The following is a 20,344-nucleotide window of genomic DNA, read 5'->3' as shown; positions in this document are numbered from 1 at the left end:
GCTATTGAAAACAGACCTAGGGGTCTTGATATTTGGTATAAAAACCTTTGCTGAATTCCCCTGTGTTTATGCTTGCCCCACCCTCCCTTTTACCCTCCAGAAGACCCTCTGGCTTTCCAGCAGGAAAAAGAGTTGTGGCTTCCTTTGTATATGGAAAAGGGTGGGGTATCTGGAGATTTTAATTGCTTCTTACACAGACGTTTTACCAGTGCTTTTCTTTTTGTTCCCACTTCACATTCTCATTTCCAAAAATCTTGTAGTAGCAATTTCTGAGCATTTGCCATATCTGGTATAAATCCAGGTTGCTTCTCAGTTTTTCCTGCTATAAGCTCAGGATTCTACTTTCTCAGGACTGCTTAGAAGGTTATCACTTACCTTCTTTTCTATATCCAGAATGTAGGTTGTGTTTTCTTCTGTTCTAATAATGAGTTTGTATTTAAAATCTGAATATTTTGGTGATGTTTCAGGAGAGAGAGGGTAATCAGTTATGTATTCAAACTGCCATCTTTACCTAGAATCCAGAAAAAAAAATTGTAAACCTAAATTTTAAAATATATAGCAACTGTAAGTTAAAGGTTTTGTCTTCTGATACATTCTAGGATGAGATCCCCACTGGAATGCCATGCCTGGAATCAGTGACTATCGGTGATGATGTTTGGGATGAAAATTGGTTACCTTTGCAGGCTAAAATGGATAAAGGGGACGATGCTGCCTCCCACTTATTTACCTCAAGCCTTGGTGGAAAGAAACCTTACCCATCATGTAAAGAAATGCCGCAAAAGGTTAGATCCCTGGGAAACAACAGATCATTACTTAAAAATGGAAAAGTAAATTTCTTCAATAAATCTATACACTCTGGAATTCAAAAGGATTTATCACATGATAATTCAGAAGTATTCATTTTTTTCCCCAAAGATGGTAGTGATAGGGAGGAGGACAAGTTGAAACAGGGTAGAATAAATCATGGACTTATTATCCCATCTAACCTTTTAACCATTATAACTTTTGTTTTATCATTGGACTCTTAGGCCTTGGGATTTATAAAAATGCTGTTTTCACTAATTTTATTTTTATTGTATTAGCATTGTAATATAATCTCTGGGTCTCTGCATTGAGAATAGTAGCTAATATTGGGCCTAAAATATATTTAAAATATAACTTATTTCCCACTGTTTCTTAGAGGAAGTAGCTACACTTAAATTGCTCCTTATTATTTATGCCATTTAAATACTAGATGATCATGAAAAGTCATCTGGCCATGAAAATAGTATTGAAGAAAATACTACAAACCAGAGTTGTATTTATTTTTATGACATCTGTGTGTTCCAAGGAATTCAAGATATCAGATATGGACCAATAAAACAAGGGAGGGTGGGGAAGTCACACTGATACAGAAACTTAAACACATTTTCTTGTTTAATCAACTTTGCCTCCTTGCCTTTACCTTGCCCATGTTATTCTCTGTCTGGATCACGTGGCACTATGCCTTGGTTTGTGTTTGCAATTTTTTTCTCTGTAGGATTGGTGCTTTTCTGGACCCAAAGATATATGGGATGATTCATGGCAGCCTTCAGGCCTTGTGAATGGAATGAAAGGAGAAGTTCAAAAACAAGAGGCATTAGATGCTCAGGAAAAAAATACTGGCACAACCAGGATTCAAAAGGTAAATGTCTAATGAATGTTACTGACAGATTCTCATGAGGAAGTGCTTTCATTTTTAGAAAGTAAAATTCTGGTTAATGATCCCACTCTAGTATTTGGTGGAATACACATACACAACATGTAGGTTGATTTTTAAAATTAATTTCAGTCAACTTAATTTATTTATCTCTTCAGAAGAAAATCCCAAGCTTAGAATTGAAAGATTGATAAAATCTCTATGTAAGAGATGTAGAAAAGTTATTTTTATATAATTTAGCCAAAAATAAAAATATTTATTTTTTTCTTTTATGTTGCTGTAGCAGAAAGCACTAATCCTCGAACAAAATATATTTGTTTTCTGTTTTTTCAAATATATTATGAGCATCATGAAACAGCAGGACAATTTGTTTGAATCATGAAATCCGGCCACCAGGCCTCTGCACTTTTATTTTCATGTGTCACATTGAAAATAAAGGGCTCAAGACTGGGAGACTTGTTGAAAAGCAGATTTGTGGAAGAGGAGTTTTCTGAATGATATATTTCCTTCAAAATGCGGTTATTTTGTATGAGAGCCTTGATAAAGTATTCTATATTATATAGAATACTCTGTTCCAGAAACAGAGTGCTTAACAGCACAGATTTAGTTTTAGGGTAACACCTCAACCCATCAAAAAAACGCAGTACCCATTAGCAGTCACACCCCTTTCCCATCCTCCCACAGCCTGAGGCAGCTACTAGTCTGCTTTCTGTCTCTATAGATTTGCCTCTTTGGGGCATTTCATATAAATGTCGTATAATACGTGGTCATTTGTGATTGTGTTGTTTCTTTTGCCATGCTGAGATTTTTAGTTTCATCTAGTCCCACTTGTTTACTTTTGTTTTTGTTGCTTATGTTTTTGGTTTCATATCCAATAAATGATTACCAAAACCGGTGTCCTAAAGCATCCGTCCTGTGTTTTCTTCCAGGAGATTTATAGTTTCGGGTCTTATGTTTAAGTCTTTAATCTATTTTGAGTTAGTGTTTGTGTGTAGTGTAAGATAAAGGTCCAGTTTCATTCATTTGTCTGTGGATACCCAGTTTTCCCAGCAACATGTAGTGAAGACACTGCCCTTTTGAAGAGGAAAATTACCCAGGGCAGGCCCAGGCCAAGCAGCCCCAGAGGATGGAAAGTTACTAACAATAAGCTAGAGATAACCAGAAGCCCTACTGGGAGCAAGAGATAACCAGCCGCTTGGCTTTCAGCCACAGGCTCCCTGCATTACTGTTCCCGCCTAAAGCAGCCCTGTTCCCTTGTTTTAAACCCGCCTACCAGGAGTCAGCACAGCCCTTGGAACCTGACTGCCTGCAGTGCCCTATAAAAGCCCTATAACCCTGTTGACCTCGGCCCAGAACTTGGAGCACGATCTCATCTGGATCCGCTGGCATAAAATAAATACGAGTTCTCCTCCTGCTTGGAGTGTCAGTTGGTCTCTCACAGGTCTGATTATTTTTCCACAACACTTTCCCCATTGTGTAGCCTTGGCATCATTACCAAAGATTGGTTGACTGAATATGTGTGTTTTTATTTGGGGGCTCTCAATTTTATTCTTTTGGCCTATGTCTACTTTGTGCTAGTCCCATAATGTTTTTATTACTGGAACTTTGTAGTATGTTTTGAAATCAGGAAGGGTGATCCCTCCTTCCCCCAACCCTTAAGACTATTTTGGCTATTTGGGGTCCTTTGTGGTTTCATATGAATGTTAGTATTGTTTTTCTGTTTTTGTAGAAAATGCCGTTGACATTTTGATAGGAATTGCTTTGAACCTGTAGATCACTTTAGGTAGTATGGAAATTTTAATAATATTAATTCTTCCAATCTGTGAGTATGGACTATCTTCCCATTTATTTATGGCTTCTTCCATCAGTGTTACATAATTTTCACCTCCTATTCTTTTTGGTGTTATTGTGAATGTGATTTTTTTCTTAATTTCCTTTCCAAGTAATCTCTACACCCAGTGTGGGGCTTGAACTCACACCCTCTGAGATCTTGAGGCAACATGCTCTGCCACCTGAGCCAGCCAGGCACTCCTTAATTTCCTTTTCAAGTAGTTCATTTAATGAACTAATTTTGTTTGTTGATATATGAGTATTCTCCTAGTCTAGCTAAGGATTTATAAATTTTTTATAGCTTCAAAAAAAACTAGCTCTTATTTTCAGTGATTTTTTGTGTGTATTTCACTTATTTTTACTCTTAATTTCTGTTATTTCATGGCTTCTCCTAACTTTAGCCTTAGTTTCTTTTTTTAATTCCTTAAGGTATAAAGTTAAGCTGTTTGTGATTCTTCTTCTTCTTCTTCTTCTTTTTTTTTTATGTCCACATTTACTGCTATAAACATTCCTCTTCATCTACCTTTGGCTCAGGTTGTGATCCTGGGGTCCTGGGATTGGTCCTTGCACTGGGCTTCCTGCTCAGCTCCCTCTGCCCCTACCCCCTTTCATGCTCTCTTCCCCCCCCCACCCAAAGAAATAAAGTCTTAAAAAAAAATTCCTCTTAGTTCTCATTTTGCTGTATCCCATTGATGAAGTTCTGGAATATAAGTTCGGTTCGGTGGGGTGAGGTCCGGAGCCGATGACCAAGAAAGAATTCTTGAGACATCTTTGGTGCACAATGGTGGTTTATTAAAGCATGGGGACAGGACCTGTGGGCAGGAAGAGCTGCTGCCCTGGGGTTGTGAGAGATGGTAGGTTATGTACCATGGGGGTGGGGGAAGTAAGGAAAAGGGAGGCTTCAAAGAACTTTCATATGCTAAAGAGGACCTACAAAATACCAAAATACAAAATACCTGATACCAGAGGCCTTGCCATTGCCAAGGTTGTTTTGCCCTCTAGCAAAATATTAACATTAAGATGGGTGGGAGATTCCTAAAGAATGTCATAATATGTCCCACCCAGGAGTGGGGGTGGGGGAAGGTTGTAGGGTGTCAGCCTTTTGCTTTGTCCTTAGCCAGCCTTCTGTTTCCTCATCACCATTAATTTTGGTATGTTGTTTTCATTTGTCTCAGGATATTTTCTAGCTTCTCTTTGATTTCTGTTTTGACCCATTGGCTGCTCAGGAATATGTTGTTTAATTTCCCAGGTTTCCAAATTTAATCTTTGTTTTTGATGGATATTTTCCCTGAGTATTGAATTTTCAGGTGTTACTTTCTTTTTCAGCCTTTGAAGATGTCCTACCGCGCTCGCTTCGGCAGCACATATACTAAAATTGACGATGTCCTACCATCATGTTCTGGCTTCTGTTGAATTGTCAGCTGTCGGGTATCATTGCTCTGCTGATAGTGATGTCTTTTTTCTCTGGCTTAAGATTTTTCTGTCTTTTGCTTTAAGCTCTTTGATAATGATATATTTAGATGTAATTTCCTTTGGGTTTATTCTACTTGTGTTTCACTGAGCTTATTGAATAAGAAGATTGATGCCCTTCATCAGTTTTATAAAATAGTGCTTTTCCCTCATTATCGCCCTCCTGCTGGCTTTCCAGTTATCCATGTGTTAGCACTTTGGCTGAGTCCCACATACCTATTGGGCTCTTTTCTCATGTTTACATTCTTTTTTTTTTTTTTACTTCTCTTTTGTTTTTTCTCAGTTTGGAGATTTTTCTATTGATTCTTCTGGAATACTAGTCCTCTCATCTGTGGATCCATTCTGCTGCTAAACCTGCAGATTGAATTCTTATTGCAAACATTTTTCGTTTCAGTTCTAGAATGCCAATTTGATTCTTTTCTTTTTAAATAAATCTGGATTCTTTGTTTTAATTCTCCATATTTTCATCAATTTTTTATGTCACTTCCTCTACATTCTTGATCATGCTAATTGTAGTTGTTTTAAAGTTTTTTCCCAGATAATGCCAGTATCTGAATCAACTTTAGGCATGTTTTCTCCCCACCCCCCCAATCCTGTTTTTGGCATTGTTGGGGGCAGGGGGTGGAGAAAGTGGGAAGCATTCCTTATGATTTTAAAAAAATTGAATATTGGACATTATGGATAAAAAAAATTATAGAGCTTCTGGGTGAGTTCTCTTCCTCCAAGGCTGATTGAGATATCCTGTGGCTGGCCGGTAGCAGCCAGTCACCATAACACACACGCTGAGTTTTGGCTTTAGACTTTGTTAGGACTGCTGTATTTCACTTTTGTCCTTACTCCTGAGATGTGGCTGTTACTCCTGACATGGGATCCTTTGGGGATCTCAGCTGAAACCCTTGGTGGGGCTCAGACTCCACCCCCTGACTCCTCAGCTTTATAATGTGTAATTCATATTCCATATAGTTACCCATCTAAAGTGTACAGTTTAATGGCTTTAGTATATTCACTAGTCCATTAGCTTATTGTACATTCATCCCATAAACAATTGTAGAACATTTTCATTATTCCCCAAAGGAACCCTGCAGCTAACGAGCTGACAGCCTCCCCCGTGTCTGCCAGATAACCACTCATCTACTATCTCTCTCCATTGATTTGCAACATTTCATGTAATTAGGATCAGTACAGTCTGTGACCTTTTGTTTCTGGCTTCCTAACATCATAATCTCAAGGTTGATCATGTATCAGTACTTTTTTTCTTTTCATGGCTGAATAATCCATTGTATGGATAGACCACATTTTGTTTATCCATTCGTCAGCTGATGGACATTTGAGTTGTTTTCAGTTTTTTGCTATTATGAATAATGCTGCTGTGATAGTCATGTACATGTTTTTATGTAGATGTGTTTCAAATTTTACGAGGGTATATACCTAGGAGTGGAATTGCTGGGTCATATGGTAACTCTTTATTTAATGTTTTGAGGAATTGCCAGACTTCCCTAAATAGACATTCCCACCAGCCATATAAGATTGTCCCAATTTGTCTACATCTTTGCCAGTACTTGTTATTTTAAATCACAGCCAACCTAGTGGGTGTGAAGTTGTATGTTATTGTGGTTTGAGGCTGTGCTTTTGATTACATATGTTAATCATGTTTCTTGAAAGTCTGTCATTTACCTCTAGTTCCATGAGGTGAATTTTCAGATAACTATGATGGAGGCAGCCATTGATGACTACAGAGAACTAAAGCTGGTAGAACAATGCTTCTCAAAGTACAATGTGCCTACACATCCCCTAAGAATCTTGTGAAGCTGCAGGATCTGACTGAGCAAATTTGAGATACGGACATAGGTTCTGCATGTCTAGCAAGCTCCCAGGTGGTGCTGCTGGTTGGCGAACCCCACTTTGGGCAGCAAGGCTGGAAAACACTCTTCTGAGAAAGAACCGAGATTGTCAAATAAGTGCTCAAGTTGACTGCAGGCATTTGCTTTCAGAGTGTCGTACAAATTTAGACAAGTTTATTTTCAGAATAAGCTATCAGAATGCATCTTAAATATGTTTTTAACAATGCATCTTTCTTCAAAATCATACTTATAAGGAAAGAAACAGGATATAGCCTTAAAAATGTGTTTCTGATTTAGATTTTTGTTAAACTACTGATGTGTAAAAAACACTTGGTCTGGCTGGTCTGCAGTCTAGGGCTTAGCCTCACCACAGGCTAAAATCTACAGGCGGGCACAGGGTACCTTTTTGGAGCCTGTTCGTCCATCTGTAAAGACCAATTTAGGTAGTGATCTTTCCAGCTCTGAAAGTTTATCGTATTAATATTCATCTACATACCTTTATTTAAACTTTATTTAAAGAACTCACTAATGGGTCACCTGGGTGGCTCAGTGGGTTAAGCCTCTGCCTTTGGCTCAGGTCATGATCTCAGGGTCCTGGGATCGAGCCCTGGATCGGGCTCTCTGCTCAGCGGGGAGCCTGCTTTCCCTTCTCTCTGCCTGTCTCTCTGCCTACTTGTGATCTCTCTCTCTGTCAAATAAATAAAATTAAAAAAAAACAAAACAAAACTCACTAATGCTTAGCCTCATTCTGAGAATAAATTTACGGGGTAACTAAAGCACACATGAATTGTATAAGCCAAGTAACAATTTGAATCTGGACCTTTAATTTCCTGAAGTAGCATATTGTGTGGCCAGTATAGCTATCTGGAATGTGAATTTCACTCTTGCTGTCAAAAAAGGCTACACACATAGCCCTTTATATATTGCATAATTGTATAACCACATTCATGCCAGCCATGTTTGAAAATGAGCAGGGATTTTTTTTGTTGTTGTGTGGAACAAAAAAATGCCAACTGATACAAAATGTCTACTATATAGGAGCCTGAAGAACAGACAAAGCTACCTTTTCTGTTTGTGTAATTACTGGTTCAGTTCACTCAGGGCAGCTCTCAGACTGTTAGCCTTATAGGTGGGGTAGGGCTGGCTTTAGTCATATTAATGCCAGTTACCATCATAGAAGATAAATGCTAAGTTACCGTAGATCGTATCTGCTTTAGCAATGACTGTATGGTAGGATATCGGATCTCATGGTTAAAATTTGATATTCCATTCAGTTAAGTCCAGTTTCGTCTCCATATGGCATATTCATCTTTTTCTCTAAAACCCTGGTTCTTAATACTCCAGTTTGTCTCTTTTAAGGAGCCTTCCTTTAACTACTTTATGTTCTAGTGTGTTCACACTGCAGCATGCGGGAACGCCTCCGTTCATGGCTGGCTGCAGGACACACACTGTTTTCCCATCTGAGGGCTGTGAACTTAGGGACAGGGATCCTGTCTTACTAGGAGTTGGTGAGAACATGGACTGGGCTGAGTTACCATCTCTGCTTTGTCCCCTGCTGGTTGACACTGGATAACTTCGCCTCTTGTGAAAAGTGTTCTGCTAAGTGAAAGGGCCCCTAGCGGGGATGACAGAACCCTGGAGCCAGAGCGGTCGGTCCTCCTGAGGTTGAAATGAGGAAGCACGTGCAGGGAACCCAGCAGTGTGCCGCCTTTGCTCACGTTTCCCGCCACCCTGCTGCAGCTCTGTGCGGCAGCTTTCAGCACCGTGTTTGCTCGTAATGTATGTTCAGTAAATGCTTCTCGAATTGAATTGATGGTCACTAAGTTAGAAAAGGACTTGTTTTTTTTTTTTTTTTTGAGAGGAACTAGGTTCTTGAAAGTGAATAATGGTATTAATTCTATGTGAAAAGTATGTCGTGTCTATACAACTAAGGAACCGAAACAGGGTTAATTCTTCTGTTATACTAACAATTACTTTTCATGCTTTTGCCCAACTTTTCTCATACTGCAGCAGCCAGACGTAGAGAATTCTTCGGATTCTTCCACATTGCCCAAATTGGAGGAGTTCTACATCTCTCTGATCCAGTCGCAGCAGTCAGCAAAAGGGAGCCAGCCTGAGCCCAGCAGCGTTCAGACTCAGGCAACGCCAGTCCAGCTGCCCTTGGCAACCCTCAGTGCAACTTCTATGGCGCTTGATTCTGCAGAAAAACATTCTGCTTCAGGTAGCTTTACACGTAATTGACAAATACAGTGGTGTGTCATCCTGCTGAAAACCTTCATTTATCTTCTTCAGAACATAACTTGAAAAATGGCTGACTTTATAGCATTTGTCTCACGTCCTTACTGGGTTCCGTTGTTCCCTTCTGTTTTGCTGCTACTTCTCTCTCTCTCTCTCTTTTTTTAAAATGCAGTTTGGTTGGGGGGAGTCTGTTTTACAAACAATAGAACTTGCCAGTTTTTAAGTATTCTGTGAGTTTTGACACTTGTGTACAGTCTTATAACCACCACAGTCGTGACATAGAACAACTCCACCAGTTCTTTGGTCGCTCTGCAGTCATTCTCTTCCCTTGCTTCCTGGTTCCCAGCATGTTCCTTTCTCTTTTCTAGAATTTCATAAGAAGAGAGTCATGCATTGCACAGTTTTTAAGTATGACCTTTTTCCCTGAGCATGACGTTTTAGAGATGGATTTATGTTGTTGCCAGTGTCAAAAGTTTGTTCTTATTTTTTGCTGAGTGGTACCCAGTTGTATGGACATCTGTTCACCAGATGAACAGGTTTGGGCCTTTATGAATAAAACTGCTGTGAACATTCACACACAGCTCTTTGTGTAGACGTATTCAGTACATACCAAGGAGTAAAATTGTTGGGTCATGTGATCACCGCATGATTAACTTTTTAAGAACTGCCAAAAAGTTTTCCAAAGTGACTCTTCCATTTTTTATTCACACCAATAATACATGAAATCTGATTGCTCCATCTCCTTTTATTGTCAATGATGCTATCTATCAGTCTTTTAAAATTTTGCTATTCTAGTGTGTGTGTAGTGGTATCTTACTGTGGTTTTAATTTATATTTCCTTGTTTGCCAGTGATGTTGACCATCTTTTTATGTAGATCTGTAGATCTTCTTTAGTGAATTACATGTTCAAATATTTGCTCATTTTTATTGGATTGTAATCTTTTCATTCTTTATTCTGGACACAAAAGCTTTGTCAGATATATACAGCTATATGTATGTGATATATATATCACAAATATTCTCAAGCATGTGACTTCCTTAACAGCATATTTGAAAGAGCAAAAGTTGTCATTTTGGTGAAGTCTGATGGATTTTTTTCTTAATATGAAGTTTGTGTTTTTGTGTCCTGTTTAGAAATCTTTCTTAACCCAAGTAACTGATTTGTTCATTTTCTTATGAGAAGTCCTGTAGTTTTAGTTCTTAAAATTAGGTCTGTGATCCAATTTGTTGATTTTTGAGTTACGGTTTGCGTTAATATAATGGTGTGATGTAAGGATCAATGTTTATTTTTATTACATTTAATATTCAGTTGTTCTAGCACAATTTGTTGAAAAGATTAACCTTTTTTAAACTGCCTAGATATAAAAATCTTAAAAAAAATAATAAACTGCCTAGATATCTTTGTCAGAAGTCAGTAGGCTGTATATGTGAGGGTCTATTTCTGGACTTCCTGTTATGTTTTACTGGTTTATGGGGCTTTATACCACTGCCTTGATTAGTGGGGATTTATATATCTTGAAATTGTACAATTTTGTTCTTTTTCAAATTGTTTTGGCTATTTTAGGTCATTTTCCATATGAATTGTAGAATCAACATAAATTTACACAAAACCTAAAATGTTTATTGGGATTTTTTTCATACATTGTAATACTAGTTTCAGGTGTACAGTATAGTGGTTCAACAATTCTGTACATCACCCAGTCCTCATCACCACAAGTGCTTCCTTAATCCCCATCCCCTTCAACCCCTCCCCCCACTTTTGGTAACCGGTTCTTTTTTTTTTCCAAGTTTTTATTAAATTCCAGTATAGTTAACATACAGTATAATACTAGTTTCAGGTGTACAATTCAGTGATTCAGCACTTCCATACCTCACCCATTGCTCATCACAACAAGTATACTCCTTAATCCCCATCACGTATTTTAACCATCCCCCCACCCATCTCCCCTCTGGTTACCATCAGTTTGTTCTCTATAGTTAAGAGGCTATTTCTTGGTTCGCATCTCTCTTTTCTCTCCCATGCTCATTTGTTTTAATTCTCAAACTTCACATAGGAGTGAAATCGTATGCTGTATGTCTTTCTCCTGCAGACTTATTTTACTTTGCATAATACTCTCAAGCTCCATCCGTGTCATCACAAATGGCAAACTTTCATTCTTTTTTATGGCTGAGTAATAGTCCATTGTATATATGTTCCACAGCCTCTTTTTTTTTTTTTTTAAAGATTTTATTTTTTTATTTGACAGAGAGAGATCACAAGTAGACGGAGAGGCAGGCAGAGAGAGAGAGAGAGAGGGAAGCAGGCTCCCCGCTGAGCAGAGAGCCCGATGTGGGACTCGATCCCAGGACCCTGAGATCATGACCTGAGCCGAAGGCAGATGCTTTAACCCACTGAGCCGAAGGCAGAGGCTTTAACCCACTGAGCCACCCAGGCGCCCCCACCTTGGCCTTCTTGAATTCCAAACTCAGTCTTTTCAACCCAGTAAGATCTCCAGGCTCAGTTTTGATTCTCCGTTCTTGTACTGAAGCCTAGAAACTATTTCAGCAGGAGCGAAGGCCCTTGTAGAGCTCACTTTGTTTGTTTCCTTTCTCTTAGGGATCACTAGCTTGCATGCTTATTGTTCAGTATATGAATCTGCTACCGCTTCATACATTTTGTCCAACTTTCCAGTTATTTAAAGCAGGAGAGATTGCTTTTCAATCACCATTGAGTTAACGTCATAACTGGAAGCAGACGTTTTGCTACTCTTTTAAATTCTTTGATCATGTGTCCCTGCTTTCATATATTTGTACCTTTTAAAACCTGAGCTCACCAAAACTGTGTAAAACCACTTATTTTATTAGAACTCACTAGCTCTTTTCCTCTCTAGTGGGCATTAATTATAACTTTTGATCAGAGTTTTACCTTTTGGAATACCTGTCAAATTCTCCTTGAATATAATTCATCACAAATGCGTAGAACGTATATCACCTGCTGCTATGTTAGTTGCTAAAAGTGTAAAGATGAATAATGTACTGGATTATGCTTGTGTTTTCTCTAGATTTTTTGAAATCTATGTTTTTAAGGTCTAGAGCAGTACTTTTCAAAATGTAATCATATTGGTACTAGTCTGTGAAGTCTTGGCTTAGATGGGCAACACATTAGCACATTATTTAGCTCACCTGGGCTTTTTTTTTTTTTTTTTTAAACTAAAGCAGAATTTTCTTGAAGAAAGCAATGTGTTTGCTTAGATGCTTGCAAAAGCTCCTCTCATTGTAGGCAGGTAATAAAGAGTTCACAGACCAGTTGCTTTGGTCACTGTGGTCTAGAGTATATGTATTCCCTTCCTTGGCTATTTGGAATTTTTGGCACTAATTCTAAGGAATTTATTTTATGTCTGATAACTGGTTTTTGGAACTTCTTACAAACATCTTGGTCAGTTTTGTTTTTACACTGATATAGACTCAAACTGAAACCACTTTGGCAATAGAAAACACCTCTGGGACACCATTGTGCTTACTGCTGTAAATAGGGGAGCTTAAGGACTCATCTCTGGAATAAGAATTATATCCAATTTATTTTTATGACATCCTAGAGAGAAATTTTCCCTTCCCTGTTCATAAGTACATTTTTCCCTCCCCCTACTCCCATTCTGACAAGGATTTATTTCTACTCAGTTCCCCTTTTTCATTTTCTATTTATTGACTGGTTTCTGAGTCTTAACCTCTCTAATTGTAACAGCGGATGTCACCCCCTGTAGAAAATGATTGTCACACACATTAGGAAACATCTAGAATGGGCAAGAGAAGGCAATGAGTGTGAGAACCCCTTGAAAAAACTTGTGTTTTCTTTCTTTTTCAGTGGAGAACTCTTCAGAGAGCTTAAAGAACGATTTCTCTAGTAGCCGTGCTATTACAGTGTTCAAAGACAAGAGTCATGGAGCCATAGACCAGCTGTCTTTGATCTTGTCTCCTGAGCACCAGATTTCCCAGAAGCTCTACATTCCTCGGAGCACAGCCACTGCTGCCTTGGGAGCTGCGGCACGGTTGGCTACCTCCAGGAGTCTCTTACACTGGTACCCCAGTGTGAAAAGAATGGAAGCATGAGGGAGTGAGTAGGGGAGAAAATAATAAGCCAGGTGCGTTAGGGCTTGGTGATTTCCCAAGGCCAAAACATGGAGGAGGTATTGAGACAAAACACTATTTTGATGGTTGATGCCTTTGTCTTTCTTTGTGACCGTATGTTAGTTTTGTTTTGCTAACAGTCCACTTTGTTGTGTAAGTATTGATATTTAATGTTAGTTTTAATTTTTATTGATGATGTTTCTTATTCCGCATAGTTTTGTTCACCTTGACATAGTGGTTTAAAGGCATTTTTATTTTTTGTTGCTTTTGTGTATGTGTGTTTCTATAAATGTTTTTCTTGTACATATCATGACTGATAAATGAAAGCTGAAAAACTAATGTTTTGCGATCCATATCTAGTAAGACAAAAATTATCTCAGATTCTTATGTCCAGAAAAAGGATGTCTGAATTGTAAGGCTGCTTTTTCTTTCTCATTTGAAATTTTCTATATCATAGAGATAATGCAGGGCTCCAATTCTACCATTATTATTTCTTTGAAATGCTAGGATCAGTGAGAAAATACACATCCTGAAGCTGTGGTCATGTAAACACTTCCACATTTAAAAGATTTAAGTTCTCTTTCAGTACAGGCAGTTTCCTGAAGACCTCTAACAAAATTCCAGAGACTGGTTGCTCAAACTTGGCCGTGCCATCTCTCTCGGCCTCACAGTTCCAGGAGCTTCAGCATTGAAGCATCTGTGGGACATGGTGTTCTCTGAGGTCAAACTGTGTGAACACCACAGAGCTCAGAGTATGAACCATCAAGTATAAATAGGAGACCGAAAGGTGAAATTAAAGAATATGAATGGTACTAATTTAAATTATTTGTGGTAAAGTACCAGAACTATCTCCAAGTTTTAAAAAATCCAATACAGAAGCATTTCTTGAAGTAAAATCCTAGAAAGAGCTGCGAATTACTGATGTGCTGAATATAAGTTGATTCTCACCTTCTGGGCCCCTCCTCTACCACCTCCTGTTTCAGCATTACATGGCAGAGCTGGCCCTACTTCCTTCTCTCTTTCTACAATAAGGAATTTCTCCTCTTCTCAACTACTTAATCACTCAACTACTTAAAATGTCCACTGAGGAAGGGAATGAGATGAAATAAATATGAAGTACATTTAAATTTAGACTATTACTGACTTAAAGTTCTTTCTTAGAATTAAGAAATCATGAAACAAAGTTAAACCCCTAAGTCTCTAAATACTGATGGTTTTGGTTTAAAAACTTTAGAGAAAACATGTTTAATGGCAACACAATTTAAAAATCCAGATTCACCTTAAATTCCAATATATCTGTAAGAATGATATTCTAATTGAGCAAAAAAAAAATAATAATCTGGAAATTTCATTGATAGTTGATCCAACAGAAAGAACAGGTTCCCATTTGGGTTTTTGTGAGTTTGTATCAGACATCTTGATTGGAGAAGAGAGAAAGTTACACGGAGGGTTATATGGAGTTATATGGAGAGTTAAATATCATATGACAGTTAAATATCACTTATGATACTCTAATTATGATATGAACTGGAAAAGTTCTGTTTTTTCATGTAGGTTTAGGTAATTATCCACAGTTTGTTTCTAAAGAAGAAAATTCATTTTGGAATTATGCTACTTAGAATCCTTCCTTTAAAGAAGAAACCAAGTTTGAGTAATATACTTCACTTCTCCAGATGGGCAGTCATTGGGTTTGGGACAAAGTGAATCTGGTAGTATTTGCATGTTTAGTAGGTCATCGTATAACTCTGTGTAATAGCATGAGCTACCAGGATGAACTCTGCCCATGCTGGGTAACCTGACAGCAAGTAATTTTACACATTGCCAGTTAGATGGGGTTATGGAATCAGTGTGCTAATAAGGCTCTTTGTAATCCCATCCATTTGCAAATGGCCAGATAGAGAATCATTTTAGACAGAGGCATCTCTCAAACTAATGAGTGTCAATACACTTTGAAAGAAGCTTATTTAGAAATTAATAGTTAACATCCTGAGTGAGCAGAGTGTAGAATGAACCTCTGAGAGGTTTGGACATATTTTGACTACTTGGTTTTGACTAAGATTGCCAGTCTGCCAAATTGTTTACCTGCCTTCTCCCATAAGGTGGGTTTTGCTTGGCAGTTAACTAAAATAGCCCAAAGCATCATTAAAAAAAAAAAAAAAGTACTAGATCATTTGATTCTGAGTAAAAAGATTCAGGTATATGGGCAGGAATAGCAATAAGAAATGTTAAAAAGATAGGTAGAGGGACGCCTGGGTGGCTCAGTGGGTTAAGCCGCTGCCTTCGGCTCAGGTCATGATCCTGGAGTCCTGGGATTGAGTCCTGCATCGGGCTCCTTGCTCATCAGGGAGCCTGCTTCTCTCTCCACTTCTGCCTGCCTCTCTGCCTGCTTGTGTGCTGTCTCTCTCTTCCTCTCTGACAAATAAATAAATAAAATCTTTAAAAAAAAAAAAGATAGGTAGATGTTCTGTGGTTTAGGGTTAAGTTAATTATATCTTATTGTCTAAAGATGGGTTGACATATATTATACTTAGAACAGTTCCGCTCACCATATTTTCGTTAAGGATCAATTAGAAGTAATGGAGTTCCCTAAGAAGTGTTGATTGGCAAGTGCGAGCTTCGAGTGTTTGAGAGGGATGGAGATGAGAACATAAAAGAAAATCCTAGTTATAAACTCTTTAGGTATGGAAGAAGGAGTAGGTTTACTAATAGCCACTGGGGCTCTAAATCTAGTGGCTCAGCCAATACCCATCTCCCATCTAAAAACACACCATGGGGTATCAAAAGAGGGGCCCTTCCAGCTGCAGTCAGCTATGCCTGTACCCACCATCTGACTCTCACACATCTGAGATGCCAGTTGCCCATTTCAAGGTGTGGGGATAACTAGAAGCTTCTGCCTATAGATAGGCTCCATCCAACCTGAAGACTTAGAATTATAGTGTTAATCTAAAGGGGACCTTAGATGAAGAAATTTGAAGACTAGAAAGACTGACCTAAGGTCACATGCCTTAAATTCCCTTCTCTGCTGACGCCTAGCTCAGCACCCTTTCCACAGGAAAATACTGCAATTCTGTCTTGAGTAGTTTAAATGATTTGGTGCCAGAAGACATAGTTCGGCAGATAAGTTCAAAAGAATGGTGGTTCTGATAGCTGGGCAAACCCCTTGTGTTGGAGGAGAAAGAGATTGATTTACAGGATCTTGTATTCTTAAATGTGGCTAGCTTAAATAATAGTGGGCCAGTTCTGTGGTTAAAGAATCTGAAATGATGTACGGGGGCATGGTAAGGGATGAGAAACCAACATCTTATAGAGCAGTCTTTCTGAAGCTTCCTACTGACATTTATACAGGTGTAGCAAGGCTTTTCTAACCAATTTTTGATCTCTTTTCAGAATTAAATTCATCTTATTTATATGTACAGTGTTGTGGACAGCATTATTCATAATTTTGCGGGAGCCATCACTAAGACATTTAAAAATTTTAATTTCCTGGAGCCCATTCTGATCTTGACATTTTCCAAGATGCCAGCAAAGGTGCATAAAACTCAATCTGCCTATATTCTTCAAACATATCCCTATTCCTAACAGTTAGATGTTATTTGTCTCTTTTAGTCATTCACCAGTCAACCTAGGAAGTTCTTGGTGTCATTAGCCTATTGGATCCAGAATACTTTAAATTCTGCTCTTTTTAACCAGATTGACAAATTATTTTAACTTCTTAGTCAAGGTCTTCTCTAACATTTAGAATCACAATTGACTTGTGTGCCACTTTTCACATGAAATTGAGTGTTGGACCCACTTCAAACCTGAGTGGAGAATTTATTCAGAGCTAAAATTTCTTGGTTATAAGCATAGTTTTCAGGAAATGCTTTTAGCTTTCTGTTCAGTATAAACTTTGTTTTATATTTTGGTTAAAATTTAAAAAGTTTTTTTTGATCTATAGAAAAATGTTTATAAGAAACAATGTTTACTTGATTGTTACATCTTTGTGCAATTTAGATAAATAGTTTGATGAGGAAACCAAGCTTAGGACTCTTTCTCTGCTCTCTAAACTTTTGTTATGGGACTAATGGGAAGTTATTGGGATCAAAGAATTATGATGGGCCTAATGTTTAGAATTTGTAACAGCATTTTGTTTGATTTATATATTTGTGAAGCTGGAATTTGTTTTGTCAAAAAATGTCAAGGTGTTTTTTTGTAACTAGTTTTTGTTGTGATGATTCTGCTGGGAGGAACACTTCGCTTAAATATGTGACCCGAAGAACTTAGTTGACTAAAATACAAAATTTGCTTATACAGTTGTGCAGACAGAGGTTTGACATTCTTCTTGGCTAAAATATTTGTCTTCATTTTTGGCATGACCTTTTTATTCTTGACCTTTGCAAACATTTGCTCTGTTGTAGGTAAATACTTTATTCCATGAAGCTGGAGTTAACACCAGAGCCATGTCTTAAGTAGCTGACGACCACATTTTAGACTTGTTTTATTTATCTTGCTAATAGCAACTTGTCAAACCCTTCTCAGCCATGTTCCAGTGTCTTAAATTCTCTTCTGAGACTTTCCCCACACAGACTAGCAAGCCTGCTCTCCACTTGCCGCTGTATTTCAGTGTTTTCTCAACTGCTCACTTGATTGCCTGAGTCCCCGTTCAGAGCCTTCATTTGCTACAGTAGCTCTTCTGCCGGGAGCAGAACCTCTTTCTAGGCAATTCTCAAACTCCATTCAGGTGGTTTGGTCACACTTACCCTTAATCTGTCATTCCACAAGACAGTAAGTAGGAACCAAAGTCAGCTCAGTTCATTTCTTACTGCAACAAATGACTCCCTGACTAAAGTATTCTGTTACTGCAGTTGTCACTCATGTGAAAAATCTCTTCTGATACCATATATAGGAAATTACCCGTCAGCTAAGTGAGACTGGGTGTGTACCAGGATATCGACTATGAAGCAAAGAGTGTCCCCACAGGATGTTCCCTATTTCTTGCCCATGATACGTGTCTTCCCTTTTGCTTGGAAGGATGGAACTTAAACATACATGATATGGGCCAGAGTCAAAAGTTTACCCCTTCTTTTCTGAATTTTAAAAATAAGAACATTTCTGTACTGATCTGGAGTAAGAAAGTTAAATTGGGAGTAGGGGGGGTGGAACATTTGGCTATAATTAAGTGGTAGCATACTTTCTGCACCTCACATTTTAGGCAGTGGAGCATCTGTTTAGGATCAGCTAGAATGTGATCTTTTGACACCTTTTCTACAATTGATGTTGATTTATTTTTGTTAAACTTTCTAGATGCAGAAACATAACTCCACCAACACTTTTTGGTCTTTATGTCATTTTTGCTTGGAATTGACTTTATCCAGATTCACGAGGCTCAACAAAGTTGTTGCAAAACCTTAAGAGAAAAATGGCGAGTTTTTCAACAAAAACCAAATCAGGTGTAGCAAACATCAGTGTAGTTAGGTATCTGTAAACCTGCCTTCTGTATTGGCTTTGCTTAGGATCTTTTTAGATTTACAGAGTCATTCAACATTGGGGAGTCAATTTGTATCAAATCTAGAGTTCTGTGGAATTTTTGTTGTTTGGCTAAGTTGAAAGAAATCAGAGCTCACTGATACTACCTTGTCCTTGTACTGGGTCATAAGCATGGAATACTTTTGAGACTTAGCCTTATTAAAGACCATTTGTTTGAACAACTTGGTAGAATCGTCTGTCTGACATGAATATGATGTCTGAGAATTTCCAGGTTCTATATGCAATGGACCAGTAATCCCTGACTTTTTATGGGGTCATTAACGTTATTTTAAATGTCAAATAGTGAGAGCAGTTCTCCCGAGAAAGTGCACATTCATACAAAATTGTTTCCTAATTTCTAGGAGTCCATGCCCCCTGGAACCTACCCTACACTTTCTTGAATAGGAGGAGTTTGGAAAGATCACGCTCCTTCACCTCCACTGTCCCCCCCCCCCCCCCCGCCATCCCCTAGTTGCCTCAGATGAAAATCTAGGAGCAGAATCATCCTTGACTGCTCCCAGCCCTTCATCTCCGCATTCGATCCATTATCAAATCCTGCCAAATTCTACCTCGTAAGTATCTCAGTAACCCGCCTGTTTTTCTGTAAATCTACTGCCATCACCTTAGGCCAAGCCACTTTTATGTCTTTTCTGGCATGGAGTAGATGTTCAGTAAGTTTTATTGAGTGAATAAATGAGTCAACAAGATAAAACAGGATATAAGCAAGGTTCATTGAAATCTTGATCTTTTTTCTACAATGCTGTGTTCTATCTATAAAACAGAAGGCTCTATTGGGAAGAGTCTAACCAAACATGAAGAAACATCCTACTTAAACTGCATAAGGTTGAATAGAGAGCATGTTCTCCACCTAAGAGAACTAAGTAGAAGACCAAATATTTTGTCTAGGTTAGTTTTCTGCACAAACCATACTTGGTTATTTTTTCTGGTTTGTGAAAGAAAATGGGCAAAAACCCCCCCAAAAAACAGTTTCATATTTGCAGCTGAGTTCTCAGCAATCAGCGTCTGCGGCCTCCTTTGAGAAAAGTTTGATTTATCAAATTGGCTCTTTTTAGTTTATCATTCTTTATTCGTGGAGTTATACCTCTGACATCCCTGTTCATTTTCCAGAAAATCTTCCAGCACCACAGACCCAGGTTCAGTGATGAAACAAATGCATTTAAAAGTGCTCTTTAGGATTAATATATTAGTTTGGTTGTAAACTGATTTTCTTGGACTTTCTGGCGGCCTCTCTTGAGTTTGGGGCTAAAATGAATTGTAATGAGGAGGGCGGGGCAGGCCTGTGGCAATGCCATACTCTGCCAAATGATGACTGCAGGGGCAAAAGTGAAATGAGGGGCACCTGGGTGGCTCAGTTGGTCAAGCGTCTGCCTTCAGCTCAGGTCATGATCCCAAGGTCCTGGGATCAAGTCCCATGTCTGTCCAGCTCCTTGATCAGTGAGGAGCCTGCTTTTCCCTCTCCCTCAGCCCCTGTCCCTGCTTGTACTCTCTCTCTGATAAATAAAATCTTAAAAAAAAAAAAAAAAGATAGTGAAAGAAAACAAAGAATCTATTCTGCTTACCAAGAAACCCTTTTGGTTTTTTTGGTGACTCTTCTGCCATTCATTCTTTTTAATTAACACCCCCCCACACACTAACACCCTTCCTCTAAACTTTAGAG

General features: G+C 38.4%; 1 protein-coding gene across 4 annotated transcripts in view; it reads left to right on the top strand.

Annotated features, from left to right (window-relative positions):
- LOC111150875 (tudor domain containing 5) overlaps positions 1-13,143 on the top strand; it is an 84,051-nt gene extending 70,908 nt beyond the window's left edge. For all 4 annotated transcript variants that reach the window (XM_022508543.1, XM_022508539.1, XM_022508542.1 and 1 more), the window contains 4 exons: positions 600-782; positions 1,520-1,663; positions 8,830-9,040; positions 12,899-13,143. In XM_022508543.1, the coding sequence (XP_022364251.1) occupies positions 600-782; positions 1,520-1,663; positions 8,830-9,040; positions 12,899-13,143 (783 nt within the window). The remainder of the gene's footprint in view (positions 1-599; positions 783-1,519; positions 1,664-8,829; positions 9,041-12,898) is intronic.
- Positions 13,144-20,344: the final 7,201 nt, after the last annotated feature.

Source organism: Enhydra lutris, unplaced genomic scaffold (assembly GCF_002288905.1).
Source record: "Enhydra lutris kenyoni isolate GAN:26980312 unplaced genomic scaffold, ASM228890v2 scaffoldscaffold24, whole genome shotgun sequence".
Lineage (NCBI taxonomy): Eukaryota > Metazoa > Chordata > Mammalia > Carnivora > Mustelidae > Enhydra > Enhydra lutris.
The sequence above is the reverse complement of the archived record's forward strand: the minus strand, read 5'-3'. Positions and strand labels throughout refer to the sequence as shown.